The following is a 21,870-nucleotide window of genomic DNA, read 5'->3' on the forward strand; positions in this document are numbered from 1 at the left end:
AGACTTTAAGTAATTGATTTACACACTGAATTTAGTGAATGGAATGAAGTTGTACGTAATTACGTATGCTACTTTTATTCAAATCAAATGACTGCAGTTACAGCAGAATTGTCTAGATGGCACCATAATGCCCGACACACGGGCAAGCTGCTGCCTGCTGTGTGCACTGTGCACTGTGCGTGCATATTTGTAATAGTGGCAGCAGTGTAGTCGTGAGGAGGAGCAGGCAGCAGCCAGTCAGTAGTACATAGTACTGCTGTTGTCCTGGTCCACCGCACGGATGAGAGGACCGTAAGGGATTAACACCGAGAGAGAAGAGAGAGAGCAATTTCTTATTTAGATTTTTACATCATATGGTTTGTACGGCGCGCGACACGTTCATCATCTCCCGGAATCATCCACATTAAGCTGCGGGTCTTTCTGTCGGAGGGCTCGCCCTTTCTCTGGGAGTCTGAATGGAAGCAGCAGCCGAGGGAGCGGTGGGGCTGTCCAGCGAGGCCAGGGATGGGAGCTCGTTATCCGGGGCTTCAGCTTCAGCATCCGAGGATGCGGACACGGTCGTTGGAGTTAGCTATGGGATGGACGCCGGAGACATGGGTAGGCCTACTCATTTTTTTGTCTGTTTTAATAATAAATCCCAACTGTCATATTTATTTTTTATACGTGTTCCATACGTGGTTGTGTTGTGATGGTTGACGACCAAGCTGTATAGCCCGAGAGTCCAGAGCAGCAGAGCAGAGTCATCTTTGCTAGCAGCTAGTGCTAGCTGAGTTAGCTGGATAGATGTGGGAAGCAAGCAGGTAGGTGAACTATGGTAGGTGGTGGCCAGTCAGTCATCATGGAAGAAACAGACTCGACGCTCAGTATAACGATGTGGTGTTTTTGTACCTGTTATTTGACGGTCAGTCGGTCAAAGTCATCTAGTTGTCAACTGTCTGGAATCTGGATATAACTCAATATTTCCTCATTTGCCTGCCTGCTCAGTGTAGACTAGACAGTGTGTGTCTTGTGAGTCTTGTTTGGGATGCTGGTGTCAGTGATAGTAGGCTATAGTACTATGCATGGCATCATGTGATGCTGGGGGAGACGGACAGCTGTGCTGAACATCTGCATCTTCCATGATGAACTATAGAGAGGATCCACTCCGTTCCTGCATCTGAGGCTCCATCCAATCAGAATATAACTATACTGTCACATCACATGAAAACAGCGTTGTTGGTGGAATTATTTTATTGTGCAAGCTCTCAATAGTTGCAGTTACAGGAAGGGTTAGAATAAGGAAAGAGAATAGAGAAGTCAAATAACAAGAAGGTAGAGTCGTTTTTCAAGTTTTTCAAGTAGATAATAATGTGCATGATTTAAAAAGAGCAGGTGGAAAACCGGTGGCTGATGGTTAAAGAAAAGGATCAGGGTCTACAAGTGGACTGAGAAAGGGTGTTTGACTTGATTTGATAAATTCATGATACAATTCACCAAAGTGCATAGTACAGTACAATTATCAGGATTGCACACAAAGTCTGAGGACGTAATTCCATTGTGATCCAAATAAATAATTGCAGCATAGCTATGGTATCTCACTCATAAAACATCTGTTAACTAAAATCACTGTAATAATAACATTCACAACAGAGAACATCATAAAATCAGTATACAAAAGACAAATAAACTAATAAATAGAACATAAAAAACATCTCAGCCCTACCAACAACATCTAGTGTACAGTATGTTCTAGAAAACCTTCCTTCACCTGCTGTGTGTGAAATTAACCACATTGCTTGGGTGTTGAATGAAGCTGTTTATTATCTACTTTAGAAACATCTAGGGCTGTGTAGACATTTGAGCACTTGTACTTGTACAATCTGAGAACCCATTTGGGTTAAAAAAAAAAAATCACACCCGTGTGAAGTGAGGGGTGCTCTTGTCGTCGTACGAATTTTCGTCATATTTGGCGGACATTTGACCTAATTTCTCCTTTCATTGTCAATGGCAAATATGAGACGTGTGGGGACAAGATTTACGTCATATTTGGCAGACATTTGACCCAATTTCTCCTTTCATTGTTAATGGCAAATATGAGACGTGTGGGGACAAAAGCTGTATATACTATATAGGAGGGGCTAGCGCCCCTCAAAAAGAAAAAGGAAAAAAAGAGGGGCAAAAAGGTTTAGCACTCGACCCCTTCCTTAGTCAACTTCCTTCTGTGTTAATTTCCTACTAACAACAACATTCCATGTTTATTGTTTAGGGCAGTGGTGCACTGCTGACAGATTCTGCTGTTATCTGTCTTGAGAGCTCAGTGGATGTGTGTGGCCGCGAATGCATATCCACTATCCAGCCTGAACACGTGCACAATGCACATACTATATGACACAACACACAACATACAGTACCTCACAACGTTCATTGGACTGCTGAATGGGCCAAACGTCATTCACGTTATGCTTCAGCGGTCCTCTGAGCTGTTCGTCAAGGTTGAGGGGTTTTCATCTTGTCCATGGTGACTAAACACACTGACATTGACAAGCGAATCGAGGGGCGAATCGAACCAACCAGTACTTCAAGACAGAACAGCCAAGCGAATCAAAGAGCACGAGCAGAGAGGGTGACTAGTTCAGCTCAGCTGTGTCAGAAGGTGCCTTTGGCCGCCTGCCTGGCTGGGCCCTTTTCTAGTCAGTTAGCCTAGCTAAAGTGTGTCCCAGCTGCACCGGTTATGTCACAAATGTGTGCTAACATATTGCACCCTTACCTCACATGCAATAAATAGTACAGTAAATGGTGCATTTATATAGCGCTTTTATCCAAAGCGTTTTACATGGATTGTCCATTCAAGGACACTTCAACACTAACTCTAGGGGAGCCCGGGATCGAACTGGGAACCTCGCGGTTTTCCCATCCAGCCGTTCTACCGGCCACTCTACCCCCTGAGCCACTGCCACCCCTGCAATGGAAAATGTAGGCCTAACTGGAAAGAAACAATGAACTGATAATGATATAATAACAAACTTTATTTACCGGTATATAGCTTTTCAAAAACAGGTTTAAAAACAAACAGGAAATATAAACGAGAAAAACAACAAACAAAGGAACAATACAAAAATGAACTAGAAAAAGTGCCCTTCTGGGCACAGGTCTCCACCAGGAGGATAGGAGTGTGTGTGTGATGTTTGGCAAAATGTTTAGGAGCAATATAAACGTGTGTGTGTGACGCGGCTTGGCCTGTTGTAGCGCCACCATGAGGCTGATTTGAAAACTGTCAAGTGGCATTTCTTCCAAAGCCTAGTGGGAATATGCATGGACCGTTTCACCACAATCGGACGCTGCGTTGAGTAGTTGTGGCGATTTGTACAAAACGGGTACAAAGCGGGCTACTCCTGAAAGGTTTAGAAGCCAATCGTAGCCAATGAGGGTGGATTATGAGAAATCAAACAAACCCGTGTTGATCACATGACTATGAAGAGCATGTGTACCGATTTGCGTGAAATTTGGATAAAATCTGAATGAGTAATATTAGAAAATGTGTTTTGCATAGGCCGGCCTCCTGGTGGCGCTATAAAGAGCAGATGTGAAAAATTCCACAGTTATCCACAGATCCGTGCAGTTAGAGGTAAAAACACTTTTCGGCCAGTTATAGCGCCACCATGAGGCTGAGTTGAAAATGTTCATGTGGCATTTCTTCCTCGGCCTAGTGGGAATGTGCGTGCACAATTTCACGGAAGTCACACAATGTGTTCATGATTTGCAGCATTTTGTTAGAAACTGAGCACTCCTGCGAACTTTGGAAGCCAATCTTAGCCAATCAGGATGGAGTCTGAGAAATCTGAAAGACCCGTTTCGTTGAATGGCTCTAGAGAGACTGTGTACCAATGTGCGTGATGTTTGGACAAAATCTGTAGGTGTACTGTCCAAAAACTTGTTTTGCACAAAGCGGCCTCCTGGTGGCGCTATAACAAGCCGTTCTGGAAATTATGGGGCAGAGGTTCATCGTTGGCATCCAGGGAGTGTGTGTGCAAAATGTGGCATCGACCGGGTTAACGGTGCCGGAGATTAGCTGTTCACAGACGGAAGGACGGACGGACGGACGGACGGACGGACGGACGGACGCACACACACACGGACGGACTCGGACTCTCTCCCCATGCCTTCGGCCTGGTGGAGACAATAAGGAAATCACCGTGAGAGCAGAAACTCCATTCCTTCTAGCTTAAAGTCATTCTATAATGTCTTGATGAGATAAAGATGGATTCTCCTGCCCTGCCAAAGGTTTTCCAGTTTGTCTGCAGACATTTTGTGTTAGTTGTTTGTAAACAAAATGAACCCGTACAGTATTTTGTTTGACCTGACATGTCACATGCATAGGCTTGCAGAACAGGGAAATATTAGGAAAAGAAGAAACGGCAACTGTACAGGCTTGTCATCATGTGGCCTGTGCGTTCAGTGTGCTAGTATTATGGCCAACTCTGTAGTGTATAATTTCATATAGGCTGTGTTTATCTAAATGAAGGCGTCTAGGATTCCAAACATATTATGCCTTTACCTACCAGCCAGGTGTGCTTCTGTTCAGCTAAAGCAGAGGCAGAGCCTAAATTTAGTATACGCACACACACGTGTCCGCACGCACACGCACACGCAGGGAGGGATAGGTGTATCCCCTGTTATTCCCCTCATCCCCCCATCACAGTATCTGAAATGAATGGAATAGCATTATTTATTCAACTGAAATATAAAGTGCGAAGGGAGAACATGTATTACTTTGACAATATAGACATGACTCTTGGGTGACATGACTACCATTGGCATCAGTCCTACATCAGTCTTCCATGATCCCTCCTTGCACAACTAGGCTCAAGTCACAAAGGCCTATATGTGCTCATTTTAATTCACTGGGACCCCCATTGGCCCTTGAGGGGACTTTAGGGGGCCGGTAGCTAATTAATTGACGGTAATCTGTAACTCTGACGAATTGTGAATAATGATCAAATGGACCCTTAAGTTTGTGTACTTAACTGAACACACTATATGAACACTGGGGATTTTACAGTATAAATTGGGGTCCCATGGGGTTATAATTAAATCCCCATCAACAGTATCATACAAACATTACATAATGTAATCTGACATTTCTTTCTGGTTGATTGAAAAGGTATAGACTGGAGCTCAAAGCTTATTTGTGCCTTTTTTTTTTTTTTTTTTAATCAAATGGGTCTGTGGCCTAAATACATATGAAACTGGGGTCCTTGAAATTAAAAGGGTTTAGAATTACCGCCTTAAATAATGACTTAAGTTGCATCAAGTCTGTGAATTGGTAAATATTGAACCTGTTCTCTCCTCTCCCTTTTCCCTTATGACTATGAGAGACTCCCTGGACTCTGCCACTCGTTTGTCACTATCCCTCGGTCCTTATCGCTCCCTTTTTTCTCAGCTGCAGGCGAGTGGCTGTCTGAACTGCTGACGCAGGCACAGGGGGGGGCTGCCTGCTGCGTAATTTACAATTGATCCATCTGCTTCCTCTTTACACTCGTGCATGCACTCTTTATCTCTCTCCCTCTGGTTGTGCTGCTCTGGCTGGCACGATGTGCTTGACAGTGCTTGGACTTTGGCTCCTCTGTTGAGTCTGTTGGCATCATTTACGTACGTACTTTGGTGATGCAGTTCATTTTACGTTCAACCACTAATGTTTTACTGACAGTAAGACATTAGAAACACTAACTGAACTGAACAGTAAATGTGCTGGCATATTGCTCTTGTCCCTGGCTGAAATCAGTTGATGTCTGGTACAGTATGTAAAATGACAGCAAAGCCAATTAGTTCCCATTGGGCTTGGCCAGGTTCTTAAAATGTGTTTGTCTACTCTCTACACAGGTCGGTTCACTATAGCTGTGCTAAAAAAAAATCTGTATGGCAATATATCAATATATGTACTCCTTCATACTACCAATTCAGTTTTGGCGATGTGCCTAAACGTCACACAGCAGTAAATGCAGTAAACATTTGAATAAGAGAATGTTTGCCTTGCCTTGCCTACCCTGCCCTAATGCTTTCATTGTTGATCAGAACTGTAACATCTACTGCAGAGACATTTCTCCCAGGAATTAATGCTATTTTTAACCCCTTTTTTGGTCCAATGGGAAAGGGGTCATTTCTGCCTTTCCCCTGACTTTGTACATGCAAAGGGCCATGGCATGGCTCTGTCATTCCTCACTGCCTGCTTTCCTGGTGTCAGCCAAGCATTACGGTCCTGGCTCGGTTTTGTGCTATAGTGTCATAGTGTCCTGTCCCTCAGGATGGGATAGAAAGGTGAAGACTACTGCTGTTTCTAATTAAAACGTGACACCAGTATGATCCAGTCACTTGAAGGCTTCATGAGGCCATATGTTGTCACAAATAACACTAAACACATAAAACATAGGCCTACATGAAGCTAAAAGTCGTATACAGTTAGTATGTGTTTTGACTTTTGACAAGTCCTATTTGTTATCTTTTCTTAATGTAATGCTGTGTTTTGACAAGAATATTTGTACAGTATTCTGGACAATGCTGCTGCTCAGACCAGTTCTTTAATAGAAGTCTACTGTGATCTTCTGCTGTATGCTTCCAACAACACATTTAAGGGTCTATGAAGAGAAAACAACAATGACATGCGTATCATTTTCTGCCAGGTGAAGCGCTGTCTCGTTGTTGTGCAATCCCCCTGCAACGCTGCGCGGACTTGGGCTGGTGTGTATGTCTCCCTGATTGTTATTCAAGGGGTTTGATTCCACTGTCTGTTCAGTGGGGCGACTGTGGCTCAAGAGGTAGAGCAGGTCGTCCAATGATCCATGGGTCGGCGGTTCGAATCCCGGCTCCTCCTGTCTACATGTCGAAGTGTCCTTGGGCAAGATACTGAACCCCAAATTGCTCCCGATGTGCTGGTTGGTACCTGCAATGGCTTCCGCCACAATCGGTGTATGAATGAGTGTGTGAATGGGTGAATGTAATGCACCTATCTAATGCATCTAATGCATCTATGTAAAGCGCCTTGGATAAAGGTGCTATATGAATGCACCATTTACCATTTAGTGAATGACATGCCATCTTTGCAGAGTGGAAGAATGAAAGAGAGAGATGGTGGAGCCTGAAGGTTTCTTTTAAATTTTAATGATTCTGTGTGTTGAGAATGTAATGTCATTCATTCATGAACCACATTCAACCATGTGTCCATATTCTGGGCATGTTAAGTAAACATTTGGCAAAACAGTTGAATATTCTGCAAGAATTGACAAACATTCTGCAAAAATAGCAGATCTACAAGCTCACAACTCGTGAGATGTTGAGTTTATTGTTGGACCAGAGAGCAGACTAGGGTTCATTTATTGGTTCTAGATGACTATGAAGCCTGCTGCAGGCAGAGACACTTGCCTCTCCTCATAAAAAATAAAGAAAAGAAAATAGGATATGCAATTATGCACCACCATTAGTGTATATACACTTTGCAGCGCAAACTATAGCCATTTCTCTCCAATCTCCCTGTCTCCACTGAGGCCGTCATGCGGTCCCAACAACACCTGTGGCAAACGTGCTACATTACATTTATGGTTCATATTATCAGCCTCTGGCCGTTTTACTCATACTGTCAGTGACTTCTCCCAGAAACCCGGCGCGTTGTTCAGTGCTCTTTGTCCGTGGGCATTAATTTTATCTGAGCTGAGCAGAGCTGAAATTACTTACGTTTAACAGCATAGCCTCACACCAGAGAGGGCGGCTCATGTCATTTGTGATTTCCAATGGGCTCTGCCCTGTGTGAGCGTGGTTGAGCAACTGTATGCCTCAGGCTATCACAAAAGCAGTGCTGTCAGTGTGACCGTCTACACTAGGCCTTGCTACTGGCGCCTCAAAAACATGTTGTGACCTTACTTACCGTGTGAGTCACGTTAGGGAAATATTATTGGTATTTATTGGGCTTGGTCTGCTTGTTTGGATCCCAACCTGCAGAGACTGGTCTGTGTTGACGGAGCTGTGGTTGTCTAAATGTTAGCCTTATTCGCTAAAGCCTATGCCTGAGGAGAAGGCAATGGAGCATTCTTCAGGATAATACCAAAGGACAACCAGTGGTCATATTAAGTTAACCACTTAAACCTATACCTCCTTGACCAGGGTTCCCCAATGTTCTATAAAATAAAGAAAGCTTTTATTATATATAAAGGCAACATTTCTGTCATGAACCTTCTACAGGGCATGAATTAGGCCTCTCTGTAGTTAGATTACCTGGCTTCTACTACTGAGTCACCTAACGTGAGGAGGTGCCTGTGCTGCTGTCAGCGAGAACAAACCGCAGCAAGATCCAAATAGCTCATCTCCAGTTCTCCACCCTGCTTGTTCATGTCTTCATGCTGTTAACTCCTCCCTAGCTTCTTCCATAGAAACACTCTGTCTCGCCTCTCCTTCCTTCTTGTCTCCACTTCCACAGCATATCAACAAATCTCACATCTAGTGTTGTGCGTTTGTGTGTTACAATTGATTGATTGTTTGAATACTTTTTTCTTGTTTGCAAAAAAAGTACAGAGGTACATTTATACAAAAATGCTAAAAGGATAAAACAAAATCCCTTAGGGCTTGTTTCCGAAACTTTCCACCCTAGACCAGTTACAGTAGTCCAACTGCCTCCAAATGTGGCACAAATATGGCTCGGGTTTGGGGGTGGAGGTGGGTTATGGCAGGTGGGTGTGTGAGGTGGGGCGTTCAGATAGAAAGGGTCCTTGTTCTAGTTATTAGAACCTTAGAGAGAGAGACACACACACACACACACACACACACACACACACACACACACACACACACACACACACACACACACACACACACACACACACACACACACACACACACACACACACACACACACACACACACACACACACACACACACACACAGATGCCTCTGTTCCTAAGTACCTGCTGGGCTACCTGCCCAGAGTGAGGGATGCTCACAGGTACTCAACCAGAGGAAGTTCACATGATCTAGTTCCCCCCAGTTTCAGGACACTCAAGGGAAACAAATGCTTTTTTCTACGCAGCCACTACTCTGTGGAATGCACTCCCTCCAGCCCTGAAATCCTTAAATTCTCTTGCAAGATTTAGGAAAGACCTTAAATCATGGCTCCATCTGCACACTAACTGGTCATAGTTAGCTTCTGACCCTGGATAGCCCATCTCCCATGCTCTGGACTCTTCTCTTAGGGCAGGGGTTCTCAACCTGTGGGTCACGAACCCTCAGGGGGTCCCGAAATTATTCCGGGGGGTCCCCAGATGATAAAAAAAAAAAAACATTTTTTTTCTTTTGTTTTTGCAGCTGAATGGCTGGAAAATGAAAATTGGGAGTTTACACAGTACACATAGTGCATGCATAAACTTTCCTTAATGATTATATCTGGTTTTAGTATATATTTTCTCTATTATTAAGGTTATTGTAGCGATCAATTTGTATTGGGGGTGGGGAGGGGGCGAAGTGGGGGTTGCGAGACATGGCCAAAGCATTTCCGGGGGTCCCCGGCCAAAAACGTTGAGAACCCCTGTCTTAGGGTACCTCTTTGTATATAGCTCCCAGCCTTATGGATTATTTGTTATTTGTTTCATGGTTGTTTTGTTTGTACAGTCATGTTTGTGTATAATTTCATGTTACATGGTGGACCACAATGGAAACAAGCGAAGGCTCTTTTTGTGTCAAAGTCCATTTGGCGTTTTTTAAAATGATGTCATTTTCTGTAATATTTTCTTAAACTGCCAATAAAGTATTCTATCTATCTATTTACACAGACACAGACAGACAGACAGACAGACAGACAGACAGACAGACAGACAGACAGACAGACAGACAGACAGACAGACAGACAGACAGACAGACAGACAATGGTGTCCAGCCTTGAGTGCTGAACTGTTTGCCTGCGGAAGGAACATGGTGCTGCTTTTCTCCAAGAGCAGCAAGATGTTGCTGAAGGAACACACTAACATATGCCCGTGTTGGCTTGACAAGCAAATTCATATCTATAAAGTATAAATAGACAATTCTTCCTCGACAGTATGTGGTTGAGAATGTCAACTGATACCCTGAATTGAGAAACATTTGTATGTTTTGTATTACATTTGTATGCATGTACACACTCTATAGTATACCCATTCATTTAACAGGCCGAAATATTGGCTCACAATACATGATGACATGGTGAATGGACCTCACATCCTGGTCTTCAGTGAAGGAAATAGTCAGATATGGCCAGCTATGGGATACTGTAGGGAATCACGTTCACATGTGTCTGTGTGTTTTGTTGACTTGGCTTGGGGCATCATTCAGTCTTATTAATCACTTGAACAGTAGCATCCCTGTTCTGGAGGGAACGTCATTTGCTGACAGTAGCAAATCTACAAGCTCTGTTTTTGACTAAGAGATTTGATGTAGTAGGAAAGAAAACAAACTTAGAGTTTGGCTTAGAGACAACCCCGGCCAATTAAGTATTTAGTGTAGACTCACTGTAGAGGTTTTAAGTGGTTATTAGACAAATGTGTTTGATGGTGCCCCTAGTGGCTCAGCCAGTTAGTGTACAAACCAATTCAATTGACCATATGCACGTAGCTAACTAACCCTAATGCAGACCACGGCCATCTTGCCAGCAAGGTCGTTTTTTCGGAAACACAACATCCTGCTGTCTCCTGCATTATGAGTGTGTGTGTGTGTGTGTGTGTGTGTGTGTGTGTGTGTGTGTGTGTGTGTGTGTGTGTGTGTGTGTGTGTGTGTGTGTGTGTGTGTGTACTGTGTGTGTGTGTGTGTGTGTGTGTGTGTGTGTGAGAGTGTGTGAGTGTGTGAGTGGGTGTGAGTGTGAGTGTGAGTGTGAGTGTGAGTGTGAGTGTGATTTTTTTTTACTGGGCAGTGGGCACAGTGGGCAGCAGGACATTTTCATAGTGCACACATCAAGACTTGGCAGAGCAGAACTGAGTCGAACCCACATGCACTATGAAGACAAAGCTTGCTGTAGCGCAGCCCTCGCCCATACCTGCCATTTCCATGTCAGAGTCCACTACGGATAGAATAAACAAGACATTTTCATAACCACCTCGTCCATTTATAGTCCATTAGGAACGTCATACAGTTTGGAACGAAATGTGCTGTGACTCCTGATAGAGATCAGACTGCAGGAAATGAGAAGAATCAATTATGTGACTGCTGACAGTAACTGCCAGGATTCTCAATTCAACAGCTTTCACTTTCATAGCAACTATGAACTAAGACGTTTGAATATAAATGTATCTCCTCCTTAGTGCGTTTAAAGCAGAAGATCGGAGACTTGAGCATTGGTTAAAAAACAAGCTACAGTATATACAATACTGTATAGCAGCCAATGTATAATAGCAGCCAGTAGAGACAATGTAACTCCACCTGTCAGCATGTTGACTTCTGTAAAAGTGACTTGTGTAATTGTGTTATATACTGATTACTGAAGTTAGTGTATAGAATGCAGTAAAAATGACCTTTGTCATGTCTTTGGCATTATTCATCACAGGGACTTTGTGGGAGGGGACGGGGGGGTCTTTGGTGGAGATATTAGAGTTTCTGAAGCTTTGCTTTGGTTACCTCATTGAGCGGGTGATTATCCTGGCCTTTGGAAGAAGCTCTTTAGTAGTCTACTACCAGACAGTGGCCTTGTGGCTGCGGAGTAGGGCTGGCCCCAGTAGGGCTGGCCCCAGTAGGGCTGGCCCCAGTCCGGATGTCGGAACGTTCATTATGTTATATTGATGGACAGTGCATGCATTTATTGCTGTTTCATTTATTTTCAGACTTGCGACTTGCAGCATGTGTACATGCGTGGTTCCGGTATGGAAATGGCCGCATACATGCAGTAGACCAGATCTGAGCGCAGTCAGACTAGTAAATAGAAACCAGGCTTTCCACAAGTACTAAACACAATATTTATCTTGGAGTGAGAGGTTGGCACTTACTTGGCAGATTCAGTCGAAGGAGTATCTAGAGGTGGAATAACTGAACATAAATTAACTGGACGGACGCCATACTATCGATTTAGCACAGACTGTAAATTGCATTAGTTTCAGAAGCTTACTGTGGTATTGCTAGCAGCTACTAAAAGAAGACAAGCGGTGAACCAAAACTGAACATTAACAAATGACTATTATGACTATTATGACAATGTCTGTCTCTGTATATAGGCATCAAGGAACATGGACTAGAAGTACTAGTACTAGAAGATTAACCCATTCTGGGCGGGAACCCCTTTTGGTGTTTTACCCCCTCAGGCCACGGGAACCCATTTTTGGGTTCTGTACAGTATGTACAGTATTCAAAAATGTAAAACATTTAAAAGTTTTTCAGAAACCTTAGGTCAGGATTTAGAGGCGTTTTTAGAATCGGCCTCAGGCCTAAATGGGTTAATAACTTTTGGGTTAAAAGAGAACATGCAGAGTTGTTATGTAAAGCATATTTCTTATACAGACTCCCTGTTTCAATAAAGGCTCTGTTTTGAGTTTCATTCATCAGCGGGAGCAGGTCTGAGCCAGAGGTACTGGTCCACTCTGCCATGAATGGCTCATCATCCAGCAGCTCTCGGCTCCATGTCTCTGAGGGATGTTTCCAGCCAGATGAAAAAAAGAGAGGGCAGGAAGCTTTTTATTGCCTGCCCGCCTGACACTATTGATCATAATGGAAACTCAGTTGACTTGGCATAGTGAAAGGCTTTCCTCTCTAGTCTCTGCTCCCTCCAGGCGTTCGCTGTGTTATACTTGCATATACCATACATTGCATGGTATGCATGCACTGTCCGCAGCAGCATATGAAGAGTCTCTTTCCCGCTCTGTGAAGATGTGTGTTGAATAGACAGGGTTTTCAAACTAATACTGTGGAAGTGGATGTGTACCGACATGATTGACACATTTTCTTGGGAGACTTGAAATTTATTTTCTTTCATGGTTGACTTTAGCCATGCTGCTTAGTCTGCAACATGTAGGGACAAGTGTGTGTGTGTGTGTGTGTGTGTGTGTGTGTGTGTGTGTGTGTGTGTGTGTGTGTGTGTGTGTGTGTGTGTGTGTGTGTGTGTGTGTGTGTGTGTGTGTGTGTGTGTGTGTGTGTGTGTGTGTGTGTGTGTGTGTGTGTGTGTGTGTGTGTGTGTGTGTGTGCGTGTGTGCGTGCGTGCGTCTGGTTGCATGCATGAGCATAGCAACAGCTTAGCACATTAGCAAGTCATTATTTCGATGGTGTTCTATTGGATGAGAAACGAGTCGCACGCGTATGCACGCACACACGCACCACGCACACAAGGAAGCACGCACGGATGGATGCACACACACACACACACACACACACGCACGCACACACACACACACACACACACACACACACACACACACACACACACACACACAACACAGGAGTAGACAGTCATTTAGGCTTCTGCACAGCCTACTCTTACATGCTGGACCATGGCCAGAGCCAGAGGGAGTAGAGGGCAGGGCCAAAGCAGTGCAGTCATGGAAAAACCGAAAACCCATCTGACCTGCTACTGAGACAAAAGACTGAGGTGAAATGTGCTGATGGTTCTGACTTCGGATCTGTTCAAGTTCACTCGATCAAAACATAAGCCATTAGCCAATACTTGAATAGCCCATGCCCCAAGTATATGTAGTAAGTAACCTTTCGTCTCACCTAATGTGCCTTAAACAAATTACAAAGATATATGTGTGCATTCATGTGTGACAGAAGATGTTGAACAGAACCGGCATGAGTTTAATCCTGAGTATCCTGTGACAAACACAGACAAAACATTCATGTTATTCAGACAAAGTGCAGAGACGGTAAGAATAAGCTCAAGTAAAACAAAATATGACAGCAGAGTTACAGTGCACCGTAATAAATGAATCAAAAACCTTAATAAAAGTCTGTGGCAAACAGAAATGTACTTAAAACAGTGTAGCAGATACGTGATGCAGAGAAACTGAAGGCTGCTTCTCTCCGCGTCCAGGTTTAAGGCCTATATACACTCAGTGTACACAAGGTCATGTTGCAGCATATGTCATAGATGTGGCTCAGGAGGTGGAGCAGACATCTTGGGATCACAAGGGTCCCAGGCTGCTCCTTTCTCCAACTCTGAATATAGTGGAAAAATATTATTTACTTGCTAAATTGACAACCGGGTCAGTTTTATCAATCCAGGACAAAGAATGGCTGAGTCATTGATTTTTCCTAATTTCTTTTTACAAATATCTTATTGAGTGTTTTTCTTTCTGTAGATAAGGTCAGAGCCCTTTGACACAGTAAGCAATTGCTGCTTTCTTGTGGCCTAAAGGAGTCAAAACGAATCGATATCTAGAACACCATTACTAAGCTTCTGCCACAATAACAGAGCATCGCTTCACAGACTGTCTCTTACTTAGTTTATCTCCGGGGACACCCTTATTGATCCCAACTGGGTCGGATCAATGAAGAATTAACACAAACACACACACACACACACACACACACACACACACACACACACACACACACACACACACACACACACACACACACACACACACACACACACACACACACACACACACACACCTTGTCCCCCCACTAAAAAGAAAGCCTGATGTGTAAAGGGACACCCCCCACACAGAGACTGCGTTACATTAAAACAAATGACTAGAACACTAAACCTTAATTTTGGCAACACTATACCCGGGTATATTTTACCCAATATAATACATTCCATAAAAAGATATTTCTCATCAAAATATATTAAAGTACAACAATACATGGCGATTTGAGGAACTCAAATCGCCATGTGGGGGGATGCGGGGTGGGGCGGGGCGACTGTGGCTCAAGAGGTAGAGCAGGTCGTCCAATGATCCATGGGTCGGCGGTTCGAATCCCGGCTCCTCCTGTCTACATGTCGAAGTGTCCTTGGGCAAGACACTGAACCTCAAATTGCTCCCGATGTGCTGGTTGGTACCTTGCATGGCTTCCGCCGCAATCGGTGTGTGAATGTGTGTGTGAATGGGTGAATGTAATGCACAATCTATGTAAAGCGCCTTGGATAAAGGCGCTATATAAATGCACCATTTACCATATGTGGCTATTATTTAAAAAATATTCATAAAGAAAATAATGGAAGTGGTTGAAGTTCAGCCGAACACCTGCCTGTAGAAAAAAACAGGGATGTGGGCAGGGAAACACACTACCTTCTATAATCACTGAGCATCCTGAAGGTACCCAATGATCCACCCACCTCAGACATCAGCAACATTATGGAAATCACATGAACATAATTGTCTGGGTGAAAATCACCCGGGTTTAGTGTTCTAGGCTAGCTCTTTATTTTGTGGCTTTTCTGCCTTTATTGATAGTATCAAGTGAAGATGGACAGGAAAGAGGGAGAGAGAGAGGGGGAGATACACGCAGCAAAGGTCGTCACGAACGGGACTCGAACACGCGACACGCTGTCAGGCCAGAGCCTACAGTGTATGTGGCATGTGCCTGGACCACTTGGCCAGCGGGCGCCGCCGGGAATGCTTTCATCTTGATCTGTTTTGTATGCCTCATTTACATATTGAGCTGATTGTTTCAGTAAGTGGATGTGGTCCACTGTTCACTTCTTCTGTGATTCTGTGGGTTTTTAGCTTCTTTTATGTTTGGCTCTTGATTCATCCGTCTGTCAGTTTAGTGTTTACATGGTGATCATGATGCGTGCATCACCATGTCGGTTGCCGACTGTGAAGGCATGGATGCTGCTTGATCTTTCACCCATTGTAACTGCCATGGAGCGTTAATATAGTCAATGCAAACGGTGCTTAGAGAACTTGAGTGTGTCCACTCCACTGTCCTCCTGGTCTGGCATGTATAATGCAATGCAGATGAGTGAATATGTCCACTCCACTGTCCTCCTGGTCTGGCATGTATAATGCAATGCAGATGAGTGTGTCCACTCCACTGTCCTCCTGGTCTGGCATGTATAATGCAATGCAGATGAGTGAATATGTTTTATTTGCAATGCTAATTCCCCCGGACTCGTCAGAGGGCGCATGTAGAAGGCAGCATGTGTCTGTTGATACCCGACACACGTGCACAACTCATAAAAACCTGGTTGACCTCAATTGGGGCGCCATGGAAACGAGGGAAGTGGGAGAGAAAAGAACTGTGTGTGTGTGTGTGTGTGTGTGTGTGTGTGTGTGTGTGTGTGTGTGTGTGTGTGTGTGTGTGTGTGTGTGTGTGTGTGTGTGTGTGTGTGTGTGTGTGTGTGTGTGTGTGTGTGTGTGTGTGTGTGTGTGTGTGTGTTGAAATATGGAGATGAGGTTTCTGCCCAACTGCAATGATATTATACTGTTAGTCTGTTACTGTAAGGTAATTTGACCCTAAATCACTAAATGTCTAATACTAAATATTTATAAGGCACTTTAAAATTATACAAAAATCTGCCTCAAATTGTATTTGAAAATATATTTCAGACCCTAGATATACATTATCATATCATAAATAGCATCCTAGGTACATTTTAAGCACTCAAAATACATTTCCTCTCATATACAGTATGAGTGTTCGTATGAGTGTGGTATTTCAAAACATGGAATATAATTTATTCTCTGTATGAGAATTGAAGGTTACTGTGCGCGTGTGTGTGTGTGCGCGTGTGCTGTGTGTGTGCGTGCGTGCGTGCGTGCATGTAAGAGAGAGAGAGTGCAACTATAGTTACATGTGCAGCATATTCACATTGTGAGTGGATGATTGGATTTGGTCACATCTGTATTCTGTACTGAACTCCTGAGTAGGTTGGATCTCTGTGGGAATAACAATGACAGACAGACAGACAGACAGACAGACAGACAGACAGACAGACAGACAGACAGACAGACAGACAGACAGACAGACAGACAGACAGACCATACATGGTGAAAATCATTTAGTTCCGCATCAAACTATTAATTTGGTTATATTCATGCAGGTTAATGCATTTATTAACAGTGAAAAATCACCCACAGTGTGAGTGCACTCATGACACAAACCAGTTCAAGAAGAAATATCTTTTGGAAAATGCTCTTGGTGTGTAAAGGTTAAATGAACACTGACTTGGATGTTAGGCTTCCGTGTTTGTTAATCTTAGGGTTTCGACAATTATCTGGAGGACGGAAATTGCGACCGTTTTGGTTGACAAAGATAGCAGTAGTTGATCTCTGTTTGGCAATACTTGATTGTACAGAGCATGCTAATGACTGAACAAACAACACATGTATGCTATAGAACGGCTGGCACTGGTTACAATGTGGAATAGAAACAAACGGGGGACGCTTCCCCCTCACGGCGGGGCTCCACCAGACGCGTGCGTGCGTGCGTCAAAAAACTAACCGGGGCAATTTTAAAGCAGTCACGCAACGCAACGCAGGCAGTGGAGCCACCCTTCATTGATTAAAAAGGGAACATTCCCTGACGGTGACAGAGACGCGACGCTGACGCGCCCGGTGGAGCCCCGGAGTCAGCTATCATCAGGCAACAACGTGGATGCTGTTGTGCTTACACATGCACAGACACAGTGTGTAGGACAGTGGGATCCGGGGACCCCCAGGGGTCCTTCAGGGAGTTCAGGGGGTCGCCAGCTAAATGGTACATAGTAGGAACCCTTATCAGGTTATGTAACTAAGAGAGTGTACAAATGGAACCAAATGGGCCCTAACCTGACAGTTTTCCTGACTTTTCTTGGTATAGAGAGGCAGATCAAACTATAGCGCTTTAAACGCATGTCAGCTCCCTATTGGTTCACCAACCTATGTGCTGCTCCCCTGCTCCTAGTCCATGGCTGCCACCTGACGTCAGGTTTAGTGCTCTCAACAAACATTAAAAGTCCATAGATTTGCCTAGCATGGGTAAACCCTCGCCAGATTTGAAAAAAGCTGGTGAGGTAGAGGGGTCATCACTCATCACTCATCACTACCAAGTAAAAGAAAATAAAAGTTAATTTCGAGCCTTTGCAATATCCTCAGGGCGCACAGGTTGAGAACCACGGATGTAGACGAGAGCTGATGTCATTGATGATGGCCTACCCAGGCTCAACTAGTCTCCCTGAGGAACAACAAGGAGAGATCACTTATAACTTAGAAATATAAGAATAGAAAAGAGGGAGGGAGAGAGAGGAGGAGGTGACAAAGGGCAGCCGAGAGAGAGACGGAGGGAGAGAGAGAGAGAGGGAGGAGGAGGAGGAGGTGATGGAGGAGATGCAGCTTTGAATTCCCTTCTCCCTGGTCGGTTACCATCCACTGACATTCAGTAGTAATGGACCATTCTGGTAAAGGTGGCAAGAGAAGAGCAGGCTGTTAAAGATAACAGCCTTGCGGGGCAACAACCAGCATGATAAGCTATTTATTTGTCCAGCCATTCCATTCCTTGTGAACAATTTCAGTGTATATATACTGTATTATATATAGGCCTACTGTATATATACATTCATACACACACACACACACACACACACACACACACACACACACACACACACACACACACACACACACACACACACACACACACACAAATCGGGTACAACGTGGTGCAGAGTACGGCACAAACCTCTAGTGTTTGTACAGTATGTACAGTATATACAGTACACACTGTATATACTGTACATACTGTACAAACACTGTGCGCGTGCGTATGCGCGTGCGTGCGTGTGCGTGCGGCCGTGCTATATTGTCCATATACTGGATGGGTTCGTGTACAGTATCACAGCTTATTACAGGGGGGCGGTATGTATTTCTGGTACCTCCATATGCCACGTCTACATTCTGCCAACTCCCATTATTGGTAAGAATGTTGCCAAACATAATGTTATATTTATATTGATGTGTTGCAAGTTTTGTGTATTCTGTTATCTCCTTTAGTTTAAATTGCCATTGATGGATAGAAGTGAGCTGTATATCTCCACCGCTGTTGACCTGCTGTCACACAGTGAATAAAATTAGCAGTTTGATTTGTACCAGTTTGATTTGTACCAGTTACGAAGCATTGACAGTACTATTGACTAATGTCAGCTTGCTCTCTGGTGTACCCAAATAAAACTGTCTCATTATTAATGTAATTAGCTGCAGCCGTCACTGGTTCACTTATCTCTGCTGTGAATAAACGAGACCCGAGACTGATCAGATTAGCTCAGATCACTGAAATAAATGCAGCTACAGAGGCTGATACTTCACTGATAGATCAAATGAGCATCCTTTCTCATGGATAAACAGAAGGTCTCTCTGCTCTTCATGACAAAACACCATTAGGAGGTCTGGAAAATGGAAATATAGAAAGAAATACTAGTACAATGCAATATCTCACTCAACTCTCTCCACTGATCACTACCACTATTGTAGTACTGTTGTAGTGACCCCGATTCTAAAAATGCATTATTCAAAGATAGCAGATTTCCCGAATTTAATGGGCTTAATACTACTATTATTCATAATTCAGTTTTTTGCAGAATAGAGAGGCAGCGGACGGTTCTAATGGATGGCTCCGTGTAGGAGCTGCTCAAACCTTCATGTTCCTGCTCCGACTGCTATGGCACGGCCCGCAAGGTGCCAGCGGGATGGAACACAAACACGGGCATGCATGCATGCACGGTGGGCTTGCACACACAGCCAGGCATACGCTCACTGTGTGCGTGCAGCCGTGCACGGTGCATGCACAATGCCTATAACCCGCTGGCCTCAGCCTTCAGCCACACACCCACATGCACACCAGTCTACGCACGCACACTGACGCAAAGCCACACTCTTAACTCTCAAGGCAGCCTTAAGGGATGTAGGCATGTGGAAGGGAAGGGGAATGGCTTTAGTATGATACAGCACACAGCCACACAGTACACATTAACAGTGTAATTTAACTGAGGGTAAGGGTCCATTTGGTTACAGTTTGTACTAGTACACTCAGTCTCAGAGTTATTAAAGGAATCAAATTAATTCAGAGGATTATACTATGTAAAACATGTACACTACTGGTGGGTTTAACCATTTACACACGCGCACACACACACACACACACACACACACACACACACACACACACACACACACACACACACACACTCACACGCAAACAAATGATAGAGAAGATGGTAACGAAGCATACACACACACACACACACACACACACACACACACACACACACACACACACACACACACACACACACACACAGCCATACACAGCCACACACATACACACACAGTTCCACAGCCACACAAACAATTATAATATTACCAAGGCAGAGTAGCAAGGAGATGTAACCTTTGGCTACCCTTGGCAAGTGGCTGCTGTCATGTTTTGAATGTGCACTGTATTCTTTTTTCTTTCTTCTTCTTTTTTTTCTTCCCGCTGCCTGCAGTGAGGGTTGTTGAGATTTCATCGGCACGTTTTTTTGCTTGCTCAACCCAATGCACAACATAGGTAGAGGGGACAGCAAGAAGCTGAAGGGGGGAGGGTGGGGGGGGGTTTAGAATGTTCTCTTGCTCCGCTCAGTCACATGGGTATCCATGAGATGCAGGCAGGCGAGCATGTAGAGCCAGAGAGGGAGAAAGGGGGGAAAAAGGCTGTGTGTGAAGATGCCATCCCTCCCCATGATGACTTTGCCGTCGTGCAGCAGTTTGGGCTTCCTATCTCAGCATGAACAGGCTCATTAGGATGAATAACCTCTGAAGTTGGAGGTCTTTTAAAATGTCTTTAGCTGTAAATATCACTGATGTCGGGGGGCTTTTAAAATGGCTTTGGCTGTAATATCAAAGTCGCGTTTCATTTGCCATCTGTCTGCTCTGCCTGAGATGATTATGCCGTTCTCAAAGTACAGAAAAAGATAGAACATCCAAGGTCTAATTATCTTTTTCTTTTTATATATAATCTTCTAAACATAAGACCATTTGACTTTGGCCACAGAAATGCCACAGTGCCCTTCTATTCATGTCAAACTGCAACCAAATCATGAAGTTGTGAACTTGTGACTATCTCCTCTCTGTTTTAGTCTCTATTTGGTTTATATTCTGTAGTAGAGCTGCTCCAATCAGGTTTTTTGGGACCGAACGGTCACCGATTGTTTTTCTCACGATCGGACAATACCGATAACGATCTTGTGCGTAAGAGGGGAAAAAAAATGGTATAAAAGATCGGTTTCTCCAGATCGGGTAAATTGCAGATCATCGATCGAGTCATTCTGAGTGAAAATCGGCCGATCACCGATCTGTGGCCGATCGATCGGAGCACCTCTATTCTGTAGTATACTATTGCATTCCATGTACTTTATGATAGTCCTGTGTTACGTCAGTGTCTTGCATTGGTTTGTTCTAGTGCACCTCGTGCCAGGGCACTTTCCTTATAATTGATTTCCTGTCAGTGCTGTGTTCAGACAGGTTGTTTTCCAGCTGTACGCTTAATTGTCCTCCATTTTTTCCAATGTGTGAAGTTGATGAGACTTCCTGGACCGCCCTGAACTAATCAGCCCCTGTGTTCTATAGGCTTGTTCCGGTTGGTGATTTAATAAGGCAGAGATATATTTTGCTCCTCATCTCCTTTGCATCACTGTTCTCCATTATACAGAATGCATGCTCACCAAAATGTTTCTCTGCGCTCGTTATGGATATGATTATCAACTGATACCGACAATACTGTAAGCCTCTGCCGACTGGCTTATATATGCATTAAGCACAGATATAGACTTTTAAACTTGTTATTTACTTATTTAGTTGTTATTAAATACATTGTTTTAATGTTTAACCTTTGGCAATAGGGTAAAACCCATAATATTCCTGTACTATATATAATACAGTAATACTGTAATACAGTACATTTGTCTTTGATACTTAAAGATCATCTATGCTAGCATTAATTTCACA

At 43.8% G+C, this 21,870-nt stretch overlaps 1 protein-coding gene across 2 annotated transcripts in view; it reads left to right on the forward strand.

Annotated features, from left to right (window-relative positions):
- Window positions 1–239: 239 nt before the first annotated feature.
- pip5k1ca (phosphatidylinositol-4-phosphate 5-kinase, type I, gamma a) overlaps window positions 240–21,870 on the forward strand; it is a 61,993-nt gene continuing 40,362 nt past the window's right edge. For both annotated transcript variants that reach the window (XM_079505279.1, XM_079505278.1), the window contains exon 1: window positions 240–597. In XM_079505279.1, coding sequence (XP_079361405.1) covers window positions 456–597 — 142 coding nt within the window. In that variant the 5' untranslated portion in view covers window positions 240–455. The remainder of the gene's footprint in view (window positions 598–21,870) is intronic.

The sequence above is a fragment of the Electrona antarctica genome, assembly GCF_951216825.1.
Source record: "Electrona antarctica genome assembly, chromosome: 7".
Classification (NCBI taxonomy): Eukaryota; Metazoa; Chordata; class Actinopteri; order Myctophiformes; family Myctophidae; genus Electrona; species Electrona antarctica.